Source organism: Geotrypetes seraphini, chromosome 6 (genome assembly GCF_902459505.1).
Source record: "Geotrypetes seraphini chromosome 6, aGeoSer1.1, whole genome shotgun sequence".
NCBI classification, from domain to species: Eukaryota; Metazoa; Chordata; class Amphibia; order Gymnophiona; family Dermophiidae; genus Geotrypetes; species Geotrypetes seraphini.
Window position 1 is genome coordinate 199,238,934 of NC_047089.1, and position 24,508 is coordinate 199,263,441.

Consider the following 24,508-nt stretch of genomic DNA (forward strand, 5'->3'; position numbering starts at 1 on the left):
ATCTGTTGGTGTGTGGGTTGGACCACAGTATTTGGAAGTTGGCTCTCAGGTGGTCCGACCAAATGATGTCATTCCAGATAACGTTAGCTAGGCTGATGAGTGAAGAGTGAGGGTCTTTAGATGAGAAGGAGATTAAGTCTAGGTGGTGCCCTTTCTGGTGGGTGATGGTAGTGGGGGAATGGAGAATCCCAGGGATGTTAAGAAGGAAAATAGTTCTTTGAATATTGGGGTGTCTTCATGCTCTAGGTGGAGGTTGATGTCACTGAGTAGCAGGTTGTGTTTGTCTTTGGAGGTATTAAGGAGGAGAAATTCGTAAAACTTTTCATTAGCATTGTTCCATCTGTTGGGCGGGATATAGAACAGTATAGTGTTCAGGTTGGTGGTCAGGTCGTATTTTGTGATATTGCAGGATAGGATTTCTAGGTCTTCAGTTGATTTGAAGTCTATGGTCTGGAAGTTAAAGTGGTCTTTTAGGATGATGGCTATTCCACCTCATCTTTTAAAGTTTCTGGAAAGGGTATGAATGGAAAGATGTGAATGCTTGTTTACGCTTTCCGTGCACTGAAGCTACTAAGTAATACTGTAAATTTAAACAAATCAAAGAAAATATGTTTTCTCTCAACATGTAATTAAACTCTGGACCTTGTTGCCTGACAATGTGGTAAAAGCAGTTAGTTTAGCACAGTCAATATTTTGGACAGTTTCCTAAAAGAAAAGCCTATAAGCCGTTATTACAATAGACTTGGGAAAATCCACTACTTATGTCTAGGACAGGAGTGGGCACCTCCGGTCCTTGAGGGCCAGAATCCAGTCGGGTTTTCAGGATTTCCCCAATGAATATGCATCAATTCATTCACCAAAAAGAGCTATATGATTATTACTTTAATTATAATTATTTAAAATTTATTACATACTAAAAATGTATTGCAACTCACAATCAATTACTCAATTCATATAACTTAATACTAATAAATATTTCTAACTATCCTTCCCACCTTATTAAAAATTCATATAAAAAATTTCACTTGTCCAAATATTAAACTTGAATTCATCAAATAATGTGCATGAGATCTATTTGCATACACTGCTTTCAATGCATATTAATTGGGGAAATCCTGACAACCTGACTGGATTCCGGTCCTCAAGGACCGGAGTTGCTCACCCCTGGTCTAGGATAAGCAGCAAAACATCTTGTTGGGTGCTTGGAACTGGATTGGCCATTGTTGGAAAAGGTAATGCTTAGGTTTATATGCATATAACCTAGGCAAATAGTGCAAGCAAACATGGAATATATATATTTTTTACACAGTGTTTTATGTACTAGTCTGCTGCCATATGACACTCCTGAACTTTTGCTATTATGTCTCGCAGAAATAATATATTTTGATAGTTATGAAAATGATGTTACTATTATTACTAATCACTTCTAGAGTGCTACTAGTTGTATGTAGTGCTGTACACATTATTCCCCAAATTGTATTAAAAAAACATTAAAAATTGCAAGTGCAATTTGTGTCGCATACTCAAATTAGATGTGCAATTCAATTGAATAACAAGCTAATCAGTGTCAATTGGCTTCTTAAAAAGCAACTACTGGTGTTAATTAAAATGAATTACAAGGTATGCGCCTAAATTTTAGAGGTGAGTCAAAAAAGGGCTGTGGAAAAGCGCAGATCATGGGGGGCTCTGAGGCATTACTTTCGGTTATGTGCATAATTTATTCACACGCATTTGCACCATGCTTTCCTTGGTGCAAATTGCCATGTCTAAATTTAGTCATGGCTCCCAGGCACAAGTGCTAATATATAAACCACGCTAACTTTAGGTGCAGCTAATAGAATAGTGCTTTTTTTTTTGAGCTGATTTTTTGAGCGCCATATATAAAACTTAGTACTATGTGCAGGTATTTTCTCTGTCCCTAGTGGGCTCACAACCTAATGTTGGGCTTTACTAAACTGCGGGCCAGTGAGATAAATGCTCTGACGCTCATATAATTTATATGAGCGTTGGAGCATTTACCTCGCTGGCCCACGGTAGTAACCTCTACCACAGTTTAGTAAAAGGAGCCCTATGTTTTATACCTGGGGCGCTAGAAGGTTTAATGACTTGCCCAAGGCCACAAGGAGCAGCAGCAGCAGCATGCTCAGCCAAGAGAGCTCTTACTTCACCAATTTGCTTGACTTCTTTGAAGGTGTGAATAAACATGTGGATAAAGGTGAGACAGCTGATGTAGTGTATCTAAATTTTCAGAAAGCTTTTGCCAAAGTTCCTTGTGAGATGCTCCTGAGAAAATTAAAGAGTCAGGGGATAGGAGGCAATATTCAGTTGTGGAATCGGAATTATCAGGCAGAAAACAAAGGGTAGAGTTAAATGGCCATTTTTCCCAATAGAGGAGGGTAAATAGTGGAGTGCCGCAGGGATCTGTACTAGGACCGGTGCTATTTAACTTATTTATAAATGATCTGGAAATTGGAATGATGAGTGAGGTGATTAAATTTGCAGATGCATTCTTTTTAATCTACTGAGAAAAGCCTTATCCTACAGGCATGTGGCTGTTCCCCCCACCCCAACCTCATTCCCCTTTATGTCCTGAGCCGGTGTAGAGAGGCAAAATAGATGAAAACAAAACAAAGACAATGAGGGCCACCCCAGAGGTCTCCTAGGGCCACCATTGGCCACTGGGATTTTCATTAAAGAATAGTGTGCCACATGGTCACAGTATTGCTTGCTCCAAGAAAGCAGAATTGCTGTTTTGTTGTCCCTCATTCCTTGACCATTGACAAACTTGGTTTTTTCCCTTACATAGAGCTTTTTGGACCCCAGTAAGATTGCAAAAGTTGAATAGTTCTAAGTCTAATAGATGCTGGCATTGTAATCTCGAAGTAGGGACTCTAGATCATTTATTATTTTATTGTCCCTTTATCTTAGCCTTTTGGAAATCTATTTGGAGTCATATAAATTGTTTATTGGAGAACCATGTGGCATTATCTTATGATACAATTCTATTTGGAATATCAATGAGGACGCAGAGTCAAATTTCATCAAACAATAATAAGCTTTTATTGATCATGACAGGAGTTGCCATACAACACATCACATTTAATTGGAAGATCTGGAATAGACTCAATTATTGCTTCTGGTGGAATTCATTATGTCACATCTATAAAATGGAAAGAGCAATTGCTATACAAAGAAGGAAGGGGTGGGGGGAGGGATTTTATAATTTTATTAAATATTTAGATCAATAATAAAGAATATTGTATATGAGCTTTGTGAACGCATAGGTTATGGTTGGATTGGAAGGGATTGGGTTAAAATTTTAATGTTGAATATGATAGAGATTCAAGTATTGTATTCAATTTTAACTGTTATTTATTGCTACACTTGTAAGATGTAAAATGAATAAAGATTTTTTAAAAAAAGAAGAAATCCAACTTGAATCCCAGTTGAATCATGTTCTGAACATGAAATGCTCAAAATTCCTAAACTGTGTTGCATTCTTTTCTAATAACTCTCCTTCTATTGCAGCCAGTGCCTTAGATCCATTGCCTGATGTAGCGCAATATGAAGTGGTGTACCCTAAGAAACTCCACTCTGTGCATAAAAGAGACACAAAGGTAAATGCTAACAATTTTTGTTGTATGTTTAGATAAGGTATATATAGAGTACTAGTGTTTAAGCCCGTTACATTAACGGGTGCTAGAATATATGCCTGTCTGTCTTTCTTTATTTATGTCTCTCTCCCTGCTCCTGTCTCTTTCTTCCTTTCTTTCTGTCTCTCTCCCTCCTGCTATTTCTCTCTCTCGCTCTCTCTCTCTCTCTCTCCCTGGCACCCTTTGTCTGTCTGTCTTTTTTTCTGCCTGTCTCTCTGGTCCCCTGTCTGTCTTTATTTCTGTCTGTCTCTCTCCCTGGCCTCCTTTGTCTGTCTGTATTTCTTTCTGTCTCCCCCCCCCCCCACACTTTCCTTTGCAGAAGCAGCAGTGATATTTCCCTTCCCCTCCAGGTCCCTGTGAAGTAGTAGCAGCATTTTCCCCCACCCCCCATTCCCTTCTCTTACCTGAGCTGTCCTGCTCTGTTCGGCCCCTCCCCCTTCCCTTCCCGTGGGCTGGCCTGCTGCGGCCGAAGGTTTTTGTTTTAAGCTTTAAAAGTGCCGGCGGCGGCTCCTCTCACGCTGCTGATCCTCCTGTAAAGAGCAGCCTGCGATGGTGGCCGGCTTTAGCGAACCTTGCAGGCCGCTCTCCAGCCTCGGTAGCACGTTCCCTCTGATGCACGGGATCGCGTCAGAGGGAACGTGCTACCGAGTTGGAGAGCGGCCTGCAAGGTTCGCTAAAGCCCAACATTCATCAAGTATCCTTTGCCCTTCTCTCATTCCCCTCCCAACATTCATCAGTTATCTCCCACCCTCCATCTCTAACTGGGGATTCCCTGGTATCTAGTCAGAGACAATAGTGATTCTGACACTGCTATCACGTAATTAGCTGTATACCACCCATTCTTGGCTAAGGCCTACCCAGCAATGGCACCACAAAGCTCTCTCTTCCTCTTAACTCTGAGGCCTCCTGGCATCTACTCTCTTATCTCCAAACCCCATCCCTCCCTGGAGTACTTTACAGGCATCCCTGGTGCCTGCATCGATTCATTTTTGCTGCCAGCACTGACCCTCCCCCCCCCCCCCCCAGGCTTCCCTTTGCCATGGCCTGCCAGACAGGAAACAGGAAGTGATATCAGCAAGGATGGGATGCTACAGAGGGAAGCCTGAGGCCAGCAACCGAAGCAAAAATGAATCTCTATTAGTGCTGGGGATGCCTGTAAAGTACACTAGGGAGGGACGGGGTTTGGAGATAGTAGGGTAGATGCCGGAAGACCACGGATTTGAGAGATGCTAGATTTTTTTTTTTTCATATCTCCAGGAGAGGGAGGGTGGAAGGGCCTATCCAAGTTAATTATGGGTCTATCCAAAAAACTGCTTCTAAGGGCTGAGTTGCACAATTTTGACACACTTTAGAAAACAGGTCTTTATAAGACCCTTTCACTAAGTTGCGGTAGGCGTTTCCACGCACTTGACACAACAAAAATGGCCTAACACAGGATGTGCTAAAGCACTCTGTGTCAGTTTTGCCATCTGCAAATGCAAAGGGCCAGATTCTATAAACGGTGCTGAGCGGCACTAATTGCACTAAATTCTACTATGTGGATCCCAAAAAGGGGTGCGACAAGTTCCTAGAACTTATGCATACTGTTAAAGAATATGCCTGATCCATACCTAAATTAGGTGTGGGCATTTGCACTAGGTTTTAGTTGGTGTAAATGGCTGCGCCTAAATTTTAGTAATTGGAACGGGCGCTACACCTATTGTGTTTCAGCAGGCACTCCGCCTGCTTCAGGAGTCAACTAATCTTTTTATACACGGGTACTGCTGGGCTTCCTTACTTTCAAATAGTCAAGTAATAACAAAAACCAAGGCATAAGGATGTTATCGAAGACCTGCAGGTTCAATTTTTAAAAGGCTGTGTCGGCGTCTCATTGAACCAAGTATAAAAAGATTAGTTGACTCCTGAAGCAGGCGGAGTAGCTGCCAAAACACAGCTACATGTTGAATCTTTTATTTTGGCTTTTCTTCACTAGGGTAGATGTGATGACCTTTCTCTGCTGGAACTTGTTTGTTGGAGGCCATCGCTCTATCCCTGCTTTTAAAATTTCCCTCATTTGGTCATGTGCTACCATATCTTTCGTGTTGCTCCTTTAAAAATGTGTCACAGTGGCCCAAGACTCTAATTTTCTCCTGGACCAATGTGGCAGCACATGTGAAGACAGACAGATCACTTTTTTAAAAAGATGTGAGCAGTATCAATAAATCATCAACAGTTGAATCAGCTGGCAAGAGTCAACCTACTAATGGGGAAAACAATTTTTCCATTTACATCCCCTAAGGAAATATTACACAGAATAGTTTCCTTGCCCTATTACCAATGGACAGATTACCAAGAGTAAAGAGCTTCCTTATTCCACCGTTCTTGTTTGCTTAGCAAAGCAATTATTTAGGTTCTGTTTGATATATAAAGTTTATTAAACTTCCATAAATACTCCGGTTTTGAAGACATAAAAGTATCTGCCTTTCTCAGCGTCTGCAACAGTCTGGATATGGAATCTGGGATTTTATGGCATAGAAAAAGGGAAACACAGAAGAGAGAAAAATCAGCCCCAGTTGGGGAAGGACTCAGGAATTGGATAATTGATGAGCAGAGATTGAGTTGGGACTATGGGAGAGCAGAACCTCAGCAATTGGGATGGAGAGCAGAAAAATATACCCTTTAGGAGAAAAATGGAGAATCAAAGATTAGGAGTGTATAGATGGGAGTTGAGCAGTAACTTTTGAGTGGGGTTTGAGTGGGGAGACGAGGAATCTGGGATGAAGGGAGGGAGAGCAGGCTCTGGGGTAAACCCTGGGTAAGGAGGGGAGAACAAGGAATCAGATTGAGAAGGGGGATGAGAAGAATAGATAGAAAAAATAATGTTATTTTCTCTTTACTAATGAACTACATCAACTTTGGAATAAGCATGTCCTTTAAGATGTATGATTGTATTTTGTACAATACAAGAGGAAGGAAATATGCTTCTATGTCTCTGTGGCTCTGCATTCCTTTCTGGCTAAGTACCTCTGAAATATGGGGGGCTTTAGTCCAGGAATGTAATCAGATTGGGCCTGAATGGGCCATGACCTCTAAACTTTGTAGTCAAGCCCTCGCAGTCAGGTGCCAATGGACTAGGTCAATGAAAACTAAAGGCAGTGTCAACAGTAGCGTATCTACCAATGGGCTGGGTCCACCCAAAATTTCAGCCTCCTTGCTATGACTGGCAGGGATCCCCAAGCCCCACCAGCTGAAGAGGTCCTCTACTGACAGCTGGAACTCCTCTACTCTCTGCAGTCAATAGCACTGGCTCCCTGCACATACTTGGTTTTTGCACATTTGCAAAACCAGCATGAGCCAGGTGGCTGGCGTGGTAGTGGCCCATGGATATTGCCACTGACTGCAGAGCATATAGGATTGTTCTGGTCACTGGAAAAGGACTACTTCAGCTAGAGAGGCTTGGGAAACCCTACCAATTCAGAAATTGTTATTTCAGTTAGGGGTTACCTTAGGAGAGAGGGCAAAAAGCAAGGGGAGGGGAGGGAAAGCAATATGTGCTCACCTACATTGGGCTTAGGCCTACCTAAAATTGTACTTCTAGCTATACCACCGATCCCCACTGCCCCACCAAAAAAGCTCAGTCCTGCCGCCCAGAACGAAACTGATTTTTGTCTGGTTAAAGTTCTGATAAACCTTTCTAATTTTACCAGAACCACCAATGAAATCCATCACATGGCTCCCAGGGGAGTTATTGAAACATCAATACTGATGTGGCCAATTTGTGGAAGTCAACTAACATGTTTCCCTCAGATCTACAGGAAATCCAAAACGTATCCTGTAGGACTGATGCACATTTTTGTTGGCAAAATTCTTGCATCACCTCTGGTTTTAAGCTCATTCTACAAATGAAAGTCATATTTGCGCAGTCCTTCAAATAAAATTTCAAGAAAAAATAATATTGAACTTATGGACTGCAAGAGGACATAATTATTCCACAAGTGGCAGAATTTTCTATTTGAAAATAAAGGGCCACAAAATATGAGTAACATTTTTCTTGTCATCACTGTATAAAGTTGATCAGTATAATGATAAATCAAAGTAAATAGTGCTTTTTATTAGGTTTTCCACAGTTTAACCACATTTTAGAAATATTTTTTTCAGAGCAGTTATCCAGACATTGTGCAGTATGGACTTAATGTGCAAGGGAATCCATTTGTGCTTCATCTTGAAAAATCAGTGTAAGTTTATTTTATTTTTATCATTTAGTTATACCGGGCTCAGAGTACTGGTTAATAGATGTTGTAAGCATTAACCACTCTCTTCTGATCATATTATCATGTGCTTTGGAATCATGAAGATCATGTGACTGTTTTGCTTTAAGCCAGGAAACCTGACCTATATTAGTTTAATCATTTTGTGGGGGAGTTTCTGCTACATCAATGAAAAAAAAATATCCTTTCTACTTATATAGCCGTTCCTCCTTAGAAAAGAACATTTCCTAACATTTAAGCTTAGCAACCAAACCTGTGTCTGCTGACATTCAGTATACTTCCTGGAAAAAAATAGGACACTTTAAAAAGAGCAGCTATTGTACAGAAAGACACAATAGCAAAAACTAACCCAACCTCTTTTACTAAGGTGCGCTATGCTTTTTAGTGTGCGCTACATACGCGCTAAACGCTAACGCGTGCATGTTATCCTATGGACGCGTTAGCACACACATTAATTTAGCATGTGCTAAATGTGCGCTAAAACGCTTAGCGCACCTTTGTAAAAGAGGGCCTAAGAGCGTTCTGTTTGCATTCCACATGATGGATGGACAATCCACAGATTTATATATCAGCTTTTAAACTTCCAGATAGGTAACAAAACATTAGATTAACTACGCCCTTATCTTGCAATATTACAACACTGATCTGATATTGGCTAGAAATTGACAAATATCTCACGATTATCAGCATCTACGGGATAAGCGATTGCATAGAAAACAAGTGGACATGAACTCTTGTAACTTTTAGCATATCAACTCTGGGCCCTGAAACCGACAATAGCTAGAATTTACATGTCAAAACCTTGTGTAATAATTTTACTTTGCTTATATTGTGTATCCCCAGAGGCCCCCCCCCTCTTTTATTAGCCCTGTGACTGATTATGCACTGTAGGAGGTAGGTCTTAGTACACGTTCAGGTATGAATAGTTGGGGTTTGTGGGATTAAGTTCTTCTATACCTAGTGTGACCATATGGCTCCAGAAAAAAGGGGACGGATTGAGACATCCGGGTTTTACTTCCATTGAAAGCAATGGAAGTAAGGAGAACAGATTGAGACATCTTGGTTGCTTTCAATGGAAGTAAAACCCGGATGTCTCAATCCGTCCCCTTTTTTCTGGAGCTTATGGTCACACTATCTATACCTGGAATCAGGGCTCTGGGACCTGTATGTACACTGGTATCACAGCATATAGCAGCATCCTGAGCTCTGTCGACAAACCCCTTGCACTCCAAATTATAACAGACACCAATTTGAATTCAACAAGTTTCAAGTTTAAGTTTCAAGTTTATTAGGATTTTATATACCGCCTATCAAGGTTATCTAAGCGGTTTTACAACTTTACTATATTCCCCTCTGTAAACGCTATTTCAATCTCTCAGGAAGCTCCAATTTTCATGTATTCTTTACCCATGGAACTCCAATTTAGTATGTAACTTTTCTATTTTAGGCTTCTTGTTAGTCGCTGACTGTCCAGCCTTCTTTCAATGTGAACTGTCTAGAAGTTGCTTGACTATGGCGGTATAGAAAAATAAAGTTATTATTATGATTATCATCATCATTATTATTATTAATTTACTAATGAACTTCATTGTAAACAATAACATAAAAGAAAGCTCTGAAATGAGAGGGCATAGGTTGAAGTTAAGCGGTGATAAGCTCAGGAGTAAGCTAAGGAAATATTTTTTTTTTTACAGAAAGGGTGTTAGATGCATGGAATGGTTGCCCAGAAGAGGTGGTGGAGACAAAACTGTGTCTGAATTCAAGAAAGCGTGGGATAGGCATGTGGGATCTCTTAGAGTGAGGAAGAGATAATGGTTACTGCAAACGGGTAAACTGGATGGGCCATTTGGCCTTTATCTGCCATCATGTTTCTATGACTTACTGGCAAGAATATAAACAGATACCGGTAATTAAATATAATGATCTAGAAAGCATTAAGATCAGCTTCCTATAGATAGTGATATACCAGTCTTGTAACACAGGCAGCCAAAAAGGCTGAAAGAAAAGGCATACAAATGAGTAAAACCTTTTCAGGGTGTGCACACCGTTCAGTTGGAGCCTGAAGCAATATGGTAGAGATGTTATAGTTATGCTAGGCAGTTCCTGTAGAATGTTCCCTTAGACTTCCACTCTTGATGTCATGATTGGTATGAGGGGGTGCTGAAAAGTTCAGCCCAACCAACCAACCTCCTAAATTCTGAGCGTCATTTTACCATTGTAGCTGAAAAGAGTGTTATTTCGTTAAGTGCCAATTTGCAGAAACAAAATTCTATGTTTTGACATTGTTTCAGATTGAACCATATCCATATCATTCTCTTTCTGGTTGTTCAGAACCTGATTGGCTGGGGTTTTATGTGGGTGGTTTCCTCAAATTTATGGCCAATCTCCTTCCTTCCTGAAGAAACCACCCACCTCAAACCCCAACCAATCAGGTCTGAGAACTCACTACATATAAAGACAAACTGCAGACCATATCTTGAAGAAAGCCACAGAATGATGGCTGAAACATTGGCTCCATTTACTCAGACACCGCAAGACCCTGACAACTGAAACAGTCACTTTGCTTGAGATGAATTATGGTTTACTTAATTTGATATGCTGCCTTCCCTAAATTAAAAATAAAGTGGTGTAAAATGCACATTATTAGCAGTTCCAGTCACCATATGATACAAGTTGAAATCACCTTTTGCACATCCATGTTTCAAAAAAAAATCCTCCATAGGTTGAATGGTTCAAACTGTATTTTCGGAAAGTCCCAGCCAAAAAAAAGTAGAAAAAGAAAGCAAGAAGACCAACAAAAATAGAAAAGGAGTTCAATGGAAGACCTCAACATGGTGCTATGTTTCGGCATAACCACCTGCGTCAGAAGTTAAGCCCCAGAAGTTTTCAGTTCTGCTATTCTGCTATTAAGATAGACATGGGGGAAGTTACTGCTTGCCTTGAGATTAGTAACATGGACTATTTGGGTTTCTGCCAGGTACTTCTGATCTGGATTGATCACTATTGGAAACAGAAAATTGGGTCAGATGAACCATTGGTCAGATCCAGTATGGCTATTCTTATGCTCTTAACTCTTTTTGTCTTTGGGGATTTGTTTAATGCAGACCTGTTTCTCCACATTTTATTTTTTTTTTTTTACAATAAACTTGGCATGGATCATTCTTTAACTCCCATGTTTGCTTTTTTTGGTCTTCCCCTATTTCTGTTTTCTTTTCAAATGATAGTTTCTCTCTTGCTGTCATCTTAGAGAAAGATTTACTTCTTTTTACCTTGGGTTACTGATGAAAAGCTTGTAGGAAAGTCTCTCTTTTAGAGCTTCTGGCTTCAAATTGGTGAAAAAATGTTTTACTGTGATTTCAAAGGAGCTCTTCTCCGCTTTAGGGAAAAATCCTTTTCTTTATTTGGAGTTCTGTGGTTGCTCAAACTGAGTTCTGAAACTCCTGGATTCAGGAACTAAAAGTTTTGTGAGCCTCTCAGCTCAACTCTTTAAAAAAAAAAAAAAAATCTACCTTGCTTCCTTCTATCAAGCAAACTGACTTGCTCCTGTTGCATTACGAGGATGTGATGAAACGTTCTCAGCACGACCAAGAGAATGACGTGGATATGGTTCAATCAATGCTCAATGTTAAGACATTGAATTTTGTTTCTGCAAATTGGCATTTAATTAACTACTACTCTTTTCAGCTAGTGTCAAAATAATTTAGGAAGTTGGTTGGTTGGGCTGAGAACTTTTCAGCACCCCCCCCCCTTGTAGAATCCCCCCAATGTTTTAAAAACAACCAGTGAGAAGAGAGCAGCGTCATTGTTGGGGGAGAGGCTGAATCAATCCTGCAACTTCCCCATGGCTGTTCAGGCACACAGCGCTTTTTTTGCTTCAGGTTTTACTCTGACCAGGTAAAAGGAAACACCACATTTCTGATAAGATTAATGCTCAGTTCTTTATATGCTCAAGATATGAATCTCTCTTTATAATGAGGCTCCCTTCACAATAAATAAATAATTCTTTCTTCACTGGCTAAAAATATAGGAGTCTCAGTGTTTTCAACTCAATGTCAACTCCATCACTCCTTTTCTTCTGGCTTCCAAGTTAATGTGTGATGTTGCATGATCTCGGATTGCAGAGATCTACAGCTGTGTCATCCTAGCCTCACAATGTACTCATACAAAGAAATACCGTATTTTTCACTCCATAAGACGCACCCGACCATAAGACACACCCTAGATTTAGAGGAGGAAAACAAGAAAAAAAACACTCTGAACCAAATTCTCCCTGACAGGCTATGCACCCAACCCCACACTTCTTGCCAAGCTCTGCACCCTCCCTGCCAGGCTCTGTACCCTGTCCCCCTCTGGTGGTCTTGTGGTAGGCCAGGACAGAGCACAGGGCAGACAGGCATAGTGGCTGGCAGGCAGGTAGGGACAGGGCATAGGGCAGGCAGGCATAGTGGCTGGCAGACAGGAGACAGAGCACTGGGCAGGCAGGCATAGTGGCTGGCAGGCAGGTAGGCAGGGCACTCCCCTCCCCTCCTGTATCTGTTTGTAATCCCTGCGCTTACCTCACTAGAGGGCTGTAGCAGTGAGAGGCAGAGCGGCGAACAAGGCAGGTGCGAGCTTTTTGCGCGCCTGCCTGGTCCTGCGCTGCTGCCTGAATGGCTGCTGTCAGTTCTTGCAAGGAAGAGAGAAAGAGAGATGCATCTCCCCGTTCCCCCTTCCACCTCCCAATGGTGCAGCAAGACTACCCTCTCCATTAGGCATCCCTAAACTACTGCTCTAGTTTCAGCAGCATTTAAGAAAACAAACACCATGCAAATCTGCCAACATTCACACTCAGATGCAGGAAGCACTAGAAAACCTCACTTCCTCCCCAGCACTGCAGCATAAATGAAGTGCCGCTCCCTTAGTAAACAGCTCTTGGAGGACTGTGGGAAGGCCACACGCTTTCATACTTCCAATTAACGATGGGTTTTCTGAAGTTGTATTTAGTTGCCTGTGTGGGAGCTGACTTGTTCTTTCTCCAACAGCTGTGTAGATGACTAATTAATTTGCATGGGTCGGTGGCTAGGGCCGGTCGGTAGTTGGCACTGAGCCGGAAGTGGAGGGATAGCACTAGCAGAACTGGTTGTGGCGTGGCAGCGTCTGCATGGTGGGCATTGAATGTTCCGCTTCGGGTATGCAAAATGGGGCATGCTTGCTACACAGATCCTACTGGGACTGGGGGTCCCGAGTGCCACAGAGTCGCGAGCGCTTTAACCCTGCTAGCTGCTGATCACCTATGTGCAGGACTCGGCACCCCCTTGCCTTAGGAGTCTGCGCTCCCCCTCCTTCCTGTTGCATGAAAGGAGAGTTTTCTTTCTGGGTCACGGTACTGGGCTCAGTTCTGTGAGCAGCAGGAGGAGGGATGGGGGAAAAAAGTGTGTCTTATGGAGCGAAAAGTACGGTAATCCTATGGTCTAAGAAAGTGCATCTCAGCCATTTCCTGGAAGCAATATGCATGAGATTAATTTGCATATATAGAAGCCCATAATTTCCTAAAAGAGGTCCATAGAATGTTGTAAAATCAGTTAGCGGGGTTTAAAAAAGGTTTGGATAATTTCCTAAAAGAGAAGTCCATAGGCCATTATGGAGATGGCTTGGGGAAATCCACTGCTTATTCCTAGGATAAGCAGCATAGAATCTGTTTTGCTACTTGGGATCTAGCTATGTACTTGGGACCTGGGTTGGCCACTGCTGGAAACAGGATACGTGGCTTGATGGACTTCTGGTCCGTCTCAGTATGGCAATTCTTATGTTCTTATTCTATACAAATCTATTTCATGCATATTCCTTATGCTAATCTTAAAAGACAAACTGAATGGGTGTGTTTCCAGGACAGGGTTAAGAAGCAGTGGTCTAAGATTCACAGAGGCAGTGGAGGACCTCCAAAGAAGCTGCAGGCCATGGTCATTTGAAACAATAATATTTGCTGTATCTGCCTACAGATACAAGATCAAGAGCATTTGGCCTCATTGTACAAACTGTCATTCCTGTACAATCTTAGTAGCATGCAAAAGTGAAAGAAGCATGATATATTGTCTTTCTCTGGTTACAATTAAAGCAGTTTACTTATTATATACAGATGCTTTTTGTACCTCGGGCAATGGAGGTTAAGTGGCTTGCCCAGTCACAATGAGCTGTGGTTTCAAGTTTAATCAAATTTGATAAATCGCTTATTACATACTAAGCGAGTAACAATAAAATATACGTTATACAGCTTTAAAAAGGGATAAAAACAAACTGACAAAACAGACAGACTCAGATACATAAGGGAAGGGAAAAAGTTACAAAATTACTATTATTCAGATGAAAAGAAAGGAAAAACCAAATAGGGAGAAAACATAAGGATTGGGATAAAATTGTTAAAATGGATTGTTTACAGATTAAAAGAAGCTTTAAAGAGAAAAGTTTTTAAATTGGTTTTAAATATATTGAGGTCTTTAACTTCTCTTATGTATAAAGGCAGGGCATTCCAGGTAAGAGGGGCCATTACTGAAAATATGTCATGACGTCTGGTTCCAATAATTTTCAAGGAAGGAACCATAAGCAACCCTTGAGTTGTGGATCGAAGAGAACGAGTTGTGTTGTGTGGAATTAGTAACCAGTCTATAAATTGAGGTTCGTTGGTAGATAGTGTTTTAAATACTAGGAGCCATATTTTATATGTTATACGTTGATTAATGGGAAGCCAGTGCGAGTCTATTAAAAAGGGAGTTACATGGTCATTCCCAGTTCCCCTGGTTCTCAGACTGCTGCACTAACCGCTATGTTACTTCTCCACTTCAGAATTATATGTCAGTGCAAACCAATCCTCATGGCACGCCCAGCCAGTTATATTTTCAGAATATCCACAATGAATATGCATGAGATAATTTGCAAATCGCCAAGAAAACAGTACATCCATATTCATTGTGGATATCCTGAAAACCCAAAGAATGGATGTGCCTCAAGGACTGGATTGCAAGCCACTGTCAATACACAATATCATTTTTAATCATGCAATTTACCAAACTGTCATCTAACTGCAATGATGATAGCTTTTATAATGCTGCTTTTTCTTTTGTCTCTTAGTATAATCATTGGTGCACTATAAAAATAATAAATTCTACAGTCCCAATAACAAACTTGTTGTTTTCCTTCCAGGAATTTAATAGCCAAAAACTACACTGAAACATTCTATTTAGAGAATGGAAAAGAAGTGACAATGGCTCCTTCCACCATAGTAAGGCATTCAGGTTTCTATTGGCTTTAATCCAATGAGATTATATAGGGATGATGTATGTGTGACTCGGTGTCAGGTCAAAAGTGCGCCGGTACAAAGGCGCGCCCAGACAATTTAGCGCAGCGCGGGGGCACACGCCGCACAAAATTACTGTTTTTAGTGCTCCGACAGGGGGGCGTGAGGGGGAACCCCCCCCCCCACTTTACTTAATAGAGATTGTGCCGCGTTGTGGGGGGTTTGGGGGGTTGTAACCCCCCACATTTTACTGAAAACTTCACTTTTTCCCTGTTTTTAGGGAAAAAGTTCAGTTTACAGTAAAATGTGGATGTTACAACCCCCCAAACCCCCCCATAATGCCGGCGCGATCTCTATTAAGGAAACTAGGGGGGCTCCCCAACAAAACCCCCCGTCGGATCCCCTAAAAACTGTAATTTTCTTCGGCGCGCGCCTCCGTCTTGCGCTCAGTTGTCGGCGCGCGCCTTTGTCTTTCGCGGGGTTGTCTATGAACCGTGTGACTCATAAGTATATGTTCTAATTCCAAATGTAATGGCTGAAGGTTTGACCTCAAAAAGCATAAGTGTTTGTTTGGATACTTTTTATTGTCTCTGCTACAACATTGCTCAACAGCAATGCCAAGCTAATAGTATCTCTCTAACACAATGGTCTCAAACTCAAACCCTTTGCAGGGCCACATTTTGGATTTGCAGGTACTTGGAGGGCCTCAGAAAAAAATAGTTAATGTCTTATTAAAGAAATGACAATTTTGCATGAAGTAAAACTCTTTATAGTTTATAAATCTTTCCTTTTGGCTAAGTCTTAATAATAATATTATAATTTATAGCTAAAGAGACATATGATCAAGAAACAATTTTATTTTACTTTTGTGATTATAATAAACATACCGAGGGCCTAAAAATAGTACCTGGCAGGCCGCATGTGGCCCCCGGGCCGCAAGTTTGAGACCACTGCTCTAACCCCTCCTTTTACAAAACCGTGCAAGAAGTTTTTAGCGCCGGCCAGCACACTGAATGCTCTGTGTGTAGAGTTCCTATGAGCATTGGAGGAGTGCAGACGATTCAGCACTAAAAACCTCTTGCGTGGTTTTGTAAAAGGTGTGGCGGGGGAGGGGAGGGTACATTTTGTTTTTCAAGTAGCAGGAAGAGATGCCAGTTCAGCTTCAGTGTTGCAATCACTGCACTAAGTGGGTGTATCTAAATTTTAGTTCCTGAATTTGCTGTCTGGGAAATGTAAAATGCACCACAATTGTTCTCAGCTCTCTTCTTGTTCTCCAAATTCCTCCCTCTCCATTGCTCTGTTTGTGCTGCCTCCAGGCCAGTCTGATGAGCACATTTTCAAATGTGAGGTCAGGCACTTCCTGTATTCATAGATAAAGGGAGAGTGGAAGGAGTAGGAGGGGGTCTTTTGTAAACTTCCTAGAATCACTAGTTTGTTGCTTTCATTTGCATTCATGGACTGTTTCTCACTCAGACCATGCATCATCTCTGCATATCACTGGCTTCAGAAAAACACAAGGCTATCTGGAGAAACCACCTTGCAGGGATGTGTATTCATTTGAAACACTGGAAATCAAAAAACATATCCTGTATCATTTCATGCCAGTGGCAAATAGAAATGAGCAGAAAATACCACAATTTTGTGTTTTCTTCTGTTGTCAATAGTGTGGACTCTTCCAAATCATGCACTCTTTCAAAAGAATGTTCACTTGTTCCTGACAGTGCGCATGTGTAAACCTTCTTGTATGAATGAATATTGAATGCATGCATGCACTACTGGGGAAAAGTGTGAACTTTTCTGAAAGAGTCAAAAAATATGGAAGGACTGCAGATATATATTCACTAAACATCAGACAAAACACTCTCCAACATATTAAGAAGTATCTTCCATGCAGCTATTTAAGGAGTAAAGGAAAAAAGCCTCAGACGTCTTAGGGAATGCTGCCCAATGTGACACATGCAAAGTAAAGCTCGGTTATAGTTTTACTCTACAACACCATCATAGGCATTAAAAAAAACCTTCAGCTCTTAGTAATAGTGCTACTGAGCCTCATTAATCCACTGTGAATTGTGGAATTTCTTATTCACTTCCAATTTAGTTCAAAATCAGTTGCTGAATAATAATTTCAGACATGTTTATCTATTGCTTGCTTGTGTCTGATCATATAAACTTTTTTTTTAAACTTTCTTTATTGATATTTTGAACTTTAAAATGTATACATTTGAAAAATCAGAAAAACTATATGAAAATACATTATTAACATCAGAATTATTACAATAAAGAATTTTTAATCCCTTCTTAACCTATAAACAGTAATGATGTATATTATACTATCAATATTATGAAATTTATTCCTCTAAATAAATATTGCACCCCCCACCCCCAACCCACCCTGGATGTGCAAAGGAATCTAACATAAAGAAAAAAGAATCACTTTAATTATAATGTGACAAAATTAGTTAATGGACCCCAAATCCCCTTAAAGGATTTAACAAACCCTAAACGTTCTGCCATAATATTTTCATATTTATATGTTGCACATATAGTTGCCCACCAAAAACTAAAATTAATCCTATCATGATGTTTCCAATTAGATGTGATCATTTGAACCCCTATTCCTGATAAAATCATGAAAAGGCGACTATTATTTTTATCCAAAGTGGGTTTAACATGAAGAATCGTTCCAGAAATTATTGCTCCGTATATCAAAGGAATAGAGGATTGAAGAATATTGTTAATTTGCCCCCAAATCGATTTCCAAAAGTCAAGTACATAAACATTTTTTTAAAAAAAGTCTGTTTATACTTAGATATAACTGTGCTTATTTGTATGTTGCTTGAAGCTTTTCCTGAAGCTTAACTGGATCTCCCCAATGGTGGCTGTCATGTCATGGTTTCAGCAATGCCTCTGTTCTGAAAGAGCACACACTCTTTACAAATAGTGTACAATCACTCAGGGCACACTCTTTAAATAGTGCACAATTTTTCAAAAGGGCACGCCCTCTTTATTGTCATGAGGATTATAAGAGAAAAAACCAAAACAAAATAAACATTTCCCCAAAATGACACAAAAGTTTTCTGGCTGCACAGCCATATCAGCTTAATCTCTGAATATGAAATTTGCACCATTCAGTGGTCAGTGAACAGCATTTTTTTGGCTATTGCTGGCATTATCCCCAGTTATTCATGTCCAGCACCAGCATTCTGAGTTTACACATCTGGCTATCTCTTATCTGGTTAGGCATAGGCATCAGAATGGGGGAAGCCACAGGGGCCATGGCCTCTCCATAATTTGGTGGTTGGTGGTCGCTGGTCAGTGCCCGCCCTCCCACCTGTTTCCGGGGACAGGCCTGCTCATTCATCGGCGGCTGACCGAAGATTTAAAGTACAATGACGGGAGGAGGTTGGGGGGAGTCGGGAGCTGGTGAGGGACAGTGCCACAGGATTCTTCTAGGGCAGGGGTGTCCAATGTCGGTCCTCGAGGGCCGCAATCCAGTCGGGTTTTCAGGATTTCCCCAATAAATATGCATGAGATCTCTATATATGCTAATAGATCTCATGCATATTCATTGGGGAAATCCTAAAAACCCGACTGGATTGCGGCCCTCAAGGACCGACATTGGACAACCCTGTTCTAGGGCTGGGGTGGAGCTACTGGGCCCCCCCCCCAACTAAATAGCGTTCCACTGCCTATGTGCTTAGGTACAATATTCAGCACTTAACTTGCTATGGTGAACCACATAAAGGAGTTCTTTTACTAAGCTGCGGTAAGCACTAATGCATCCTGTGGTAGTTTTGGCATCTACGTGCACTTCTTACGTGCTAAAATATAATTATTATTTTTGGGCTCTGGGGGCGTGTTTTAGAGCAGAAAATAGGAATGCCCAGCACTAATCAGTTAGCTCAGCTACATCACCCGTGGGTTAACCAATTAGAGATTAGTTAGCATATGAGTCCTTAGGCCCAGATTCTCTAACCAGCACCTATTTTTTAGGTGTCCAAGCTCAATAAAAAAAATGCTGTTTAAACAACATTTTTAACTAAGTTTAAGGCACCTAAAAAATTGGAGCTGGAATTGTGCCTCTGTAGGCGCTTTAGGCTGCCTACTACTGTGGGTGTGGATAATGCCAAAAGTAGCATTAGGTAGCCTAAAGCACCTAAAGAGGCATGATTCACATCAAAGAAAGGTGCTGAAAAAGTAGGCCTGGAAAGCCCTAGCCTATATTTCTGGTGCCTACCTTTCTGTATCTGGCGCCATCATGTGATTGACGTGCGAGTGGCGGCCACTTTTAAGGCGGCCACCGACAAAGACGCCGCTTACAAAATCCAGGCCTTAATGCCTACAAAATAGGTGTATTTAAGGGCTCAAACTCTAATGTCCGCACAGTAAAGAGAAGATTAGCGCATGGCCATTAGTGCACAAATGGAAAACGTGGCCATTTTACAGCCACGCTAAAATAGGTCTCAGCGCATGGGGAAACCCACATGTTAATCATAGCACAGATCACTTTTTAGCACAGCTTTGTAAAATGGCCCCAAAGATAGAACTATCTTTTATGCGGTCAGATTGGTCAAAGCAATTAAGTGATGAATATTGGCACTTCATCACTGTAAGACCTGACTCCACCCTGGATCACCCACAAAGTAGCTGGTTGTAGATTGTAAAATGCCATGGAATATCAGCAAATAGCCCTGCACAAGGAGCTTCTCATGGCTGGTTAAACCGCTTTGAATATTGACCCCCCCCCCCCCTCTAAATATCTTCATAACATGACTGGATTTAGATTCTGTTAAAGTAATATAAGCCCCGCTGCAATGTTGTCTCTGTAAAGGAAGATGTAGGAGCCAACTGTCTCAAATGATCGGAGGTGCTAAATTCAGCACAAAGGGCCTGATTCTGTAAACGGTGCCTAAATCCTAATGCGATTGTCAATCATCCGCTAGGCATCATTTATAGAATTACACCTAATGGCACCATGCAGTCCTAGGCACCAGTAAGCATTGACTCCTTAGACACATTATCATTTAGGCCAGGGTTTTCTTGGCCTAAATAAGTGCTTTACTGGACATCCTCTTCTTTGTATTTTACCTTTGAATATGGCTTTTTCAGATTTGGCAGCCAGTTCTTTCTCTTTGAAACATAGAAACATAGAGTATGACAGCAGAAAAGGGCCGTTGGCCCAACAAGTCTGCCCACTCAAAGAACCCTCCCCCTAAAAGAACCCTCCCCCTAGGCATTTTCTCGGAGTGTACCCACATGTTTATCCCATCGTCTCTTGAAGTCGAGCACGTTGCTGGCCTCGACAACCTGACATGGAAGACCATTCCCTTTCGGTGAAGAAGTACTTCCTGATGTCGCCATGAAGTCTCCCACCCTTGAGTTTGAGCGGATGCCCTTTTGTTGCCATGGAACCTTTAAGGAAAAAGATATCTTCCTCCACCTCAGTATGGCCTGTAAGATATTTGAACGTCTCTATCGTCTCCCCTTTCTCTGCGTTCTTCGAGAGAATATAACTGCAGCCTGCTTAGACGTTCTTCATATGGGAGATCCTTGTGTCCTGAGACCATCTTAGTAGCCATTCGCTGAACTGACTCCATCCTCTTCACATCCTTCTGATAATGCGGCCTCCAAAACTGAAAACAGTGCTCCAGATGAGGTCTCACCATGGCATTATAACTTCAGGCTTTTGGCTGACAAAACTTCTTCAGATGCAACCCAGCATTTGTCTAGCTTTGGTTGAAGCTTTCTCCACTTGATTGGTAGTCTTCATATCTTCACTAATGATTACATCCAGGTCCCGTTCTGCGACAGTTCTTGTTAAGGTTTTGTGAGCTACCTGTTCTGTTCACTGCATCTTGTTTGCCAATAAAAAATGATTTACAAAAAAAAAAAAAATAAGTGTGCCTAAGTCAAACCACATCCAAAACCTGCCCAAACCTACTTGCTGGTAGGCACCTTGGTGTAGACACCTACCTCAAAAGTTAGGCACCTACCAGCTAATTAATTTTGTAATCTTTTCTTAATTGTTTTTTGATGACACTTTCAATTAACAATGCCGATTGAGCCAACTTCATGTGCTGTTTATGGAATCTGGGCCAAAATGCTAACTAAAATTTGATCAGTATTGAGGATAAACAAGCACACATTGCACTTATAGAACTGGCATCTGTGAAGGGAGCCACTGGGTCTGGCATACTCCTGAGCTGGGAGCAAGCTTCAGTTTAAGACTCTTAAGAGTTCAATGCCTAGAACCCACACAACACTCTAAATAGGCAGAAATATATATTTACTTGGTTTGGGGTGCCAGAGGGATTGATTCAAGAAATTTTCAAACTCGCCTTGATAGATTGTCTATACAAACTACAAGAAAACCTTCTTTGGCATGATTTAAGTGCTACAACAAGCATTAGCAATGCATCTGAGTAACTGAGATCATACATCAAATACCCTGGCTATGGAATGAGGTTTATTACCGTCACGATACATGCAAAACTAACTTATTTGGAGGCATTGCGCCCAAGAAAGGTGTTTACTACAATAAAACCTCTTCACTAGGGGGATTTGAAAAACCATGAATTTAATGTGTGAATAATTGGTAGACTCAATTTACTCAGCCAGCATCTGCTAGCATCCTCTGTGGCAGGCTCTCTCATCGACTGTTCTAAGGGAACTCTCATACCTTTTATGTCATCCTCGTTCTGGGGTAGCTTCTCTTTAGACATTGGCTAAAGGTATCCACATGGAAAAGGTATATACACCTTCTAATGGTTTATTGAAATTTGCCTCTACTGTACACTCAGAAATAGAAGACAGCCTCACCACAGTTGAAGTGGACTTAGCCCAGATATACTATCAGATCGACAAACTTAAAAGTGACAAATCACCTGGACCGGATGAAATTCACCCGAGAGTCTTGAAGGAATTGAAGATTGAAATTGGAGAGTTATTGCAAAAACTTGCAAACCTGTCAATCAGAACTGGTCAGATACCAGACGACTGGAGGAAAGCGAACGTCACGCCAATTTTCAAAAAAGGATCGAGAGGAGAACCGGGCAACTATAGACCTGTGAGTCTTACGTCTGTCCCCGGCAAGATGATTGAATCACTGATCAAGGATAGCATAGTTCAGCACTTGGACACACACGACTTGATGAAACCCAGTCAACATGGATTCAGGAAAGGGAAATCGTGTCTGACGAATTTACTCCAATTCTTTGAGACCGTGAACGAGCAAATTGATAGTGGAAAGCCGGTGGACATAATATACTTGGACTTCCAGAAAGCATTTGACAAAGTTCCACACGAAAGACTTCTCAGGAAGCTACAAAGCCATGGCATAGAGGGAGATATACAAAGATGGATAGGCAAATGGCTGGAAAACCGAAAGCAGAGAGTGGGCATAAATGGGAAGTTCTCCGACTGGGAGAGAGTGACTAGTGGTGTGCCCCAGGGCTCGGTACTTGGGCCGATCCTTTTTAATATTTATATCAATGACCTGGAAAACGGAACATCCAGTGAGATCATCAAGTTTGCAGACGACACAAAACTCTGCCGGGCAATCAGATCGCAGGAGGACAGTGAGGAACTCCAGAGCGATTTGTGTCGGTTACAAAAATGGGCGGAGAAATGGCAGATGAAGTTCAACGTGGAGAAATGCAAGGTAATGCATTTAGGCAGTAAAAATAAGGAATACGAGTACAGAATGTCAGGTGCAACTCTGGGGAAAAGTGAACAAGAAAGAGATCTGGGTGTACTGATAGATAGGACCCTGAAGCCGTCGGCACAATGCGTGGCAGCGGCAAATAAGGCAAATAGAATGTTGGGCATGATAAAGAAAGGAATCTCGAGTAGATCGGAGAAAGTTATAATGCCGCTTTATAGGGCAATGGTCAGACCCCACTTGGAATACTGCGTCCAACATTGGTCTCCCTACCTAAAGAAGGATATAAAACTGCTGGAGAGGGTGCAGAGACGAGCAACTAAACTAGTGAAGGGTATGGAGAAACTGGAATATGAGGATCGACTTAAAACACTGGGATTGTTCTCCCTTGAGAAAAGGAGACTGCGTGGGGATATGATCGAGACCTTCAAAATACTGAAAGGAATTGACAAAATAGAGCAGAGAAGATTATTTACAATGTCCAATTTGACACGGACAAGAGGACATGAAATGAAGCTAAGGGGGGGCAAGTTCAGGACTAATGTCAGGAAGTTCTGCTTCACACAGAGAGTGGTTGACATCTGGAATACTCTCCCAGGGGAGATTATTGCGGAATCGACAGTCCTAGGTTTCAAAAGCAAACTAGATGCATATCTCCTTGAGATAGGCATATAAAGATATGGTTGGCTATAAAATAAGCCAGGTGAATACCTAGCAGGGCCTCCGCGTGTGCGGATCGCCGGACTTGATGGACCGAAGGTCTGATCCGGAGATGGCGCTTCTTATGTTCTTATGTTCTTATGTTCTTATGTATAAGGGGAGCATCCTGGTCTCAATATAGCCCAACAATGGATTCTCACCCTAAGGCCCTCACAAAATGTTTATTTGTTCCCAGGCTTCTCCCTTAATCATTCTCAGCATACTCACTCTTCTCCAAGGAAAAAAAGATTTCCCTTGAAGTTACTGACACAGAAGTCCTTTCAACATATAAATCAGAGACTGAATTGGGGTGTACTGTGTCTCTTGACTAATTTCAAGTTATGCTTCTGAGGTAGTCTTTCAATCCTTTCAAACTACTGTAAGCTCCATACTGTTTCTACATCTGTGTCTGCGATTCCCTTAATTTAATCATTCTGTAAGATGATGATTCCTAGGTGCTGGGGTTCACCATCTCCATTCAGAATATACCTAACATGACCATTTATTTTTTTCATCAAACGGAACATCTATTAATTTTCAGCCTCGCCCCCAATCCCACCCTAGCCCCACCCCAGCTCCACCCCCAATTTCTTCCATTCAGTTTTCATATACACAATATCTTATTAATTCATAATAGTAAACATAATTTTTTTAAAAAACACAAAGCACACTGTACGCAAAGAAAATGTTAATTATCATTTACGAGTTTCTGTCGATGGGGGGCATGTTGCCGATCGGGGTGGAGCTCACGTTGCCCATCGGGGGGGCCTGCGTTGCCAATCAATGCTGGAGGGGCCCATTACCATTTGGAAAAACAATGTTGATGCCCTCCTTCATCGGACCCCCTTGATCATTTCGGGCCCTAGGCATGTGCCTACTTGGCCTATTGGTTAATCCTGCCCTGCCCATCAGATTGCATTTGCTCATTAGAGCAGCTATATCAGGAAGGGGGAATTCTGTAGCTAGATGGTATGCTCCT

The 24,508-nt window shown here is 41.5% G+C and overlaps 1 protein-coding gene across 1 annotated transcript in view; it reads left to right on the forward strand.

Annotated features, from left to right (window-relative positions):
• Positions 1–24,508, forward strand: part of LOC117362637 (zinc metalloproteinase-disintegrin-like VLAIP-A) — a 173,284-nt gene that overhangs the window by 25,303 nt on the left and 123,473 nt on the right. Inside the window, exons 2-4 of the mRNA XM_033949347.1 lie at positions 3,529–3,617; positions 7,791–7,867; positions 15,077–15,155. Coding sequence (XP_033805238.1) covers positions 3,529–3,617; positions 7,791–7,867; positions 15,077–15,155 — 245 coding nt within the window. The remainder of the gene's footprint in view (positions 1–3,528; positions 3,618–7,790; positions 7,868–15,076; positions 15,156–24,508) is intronic.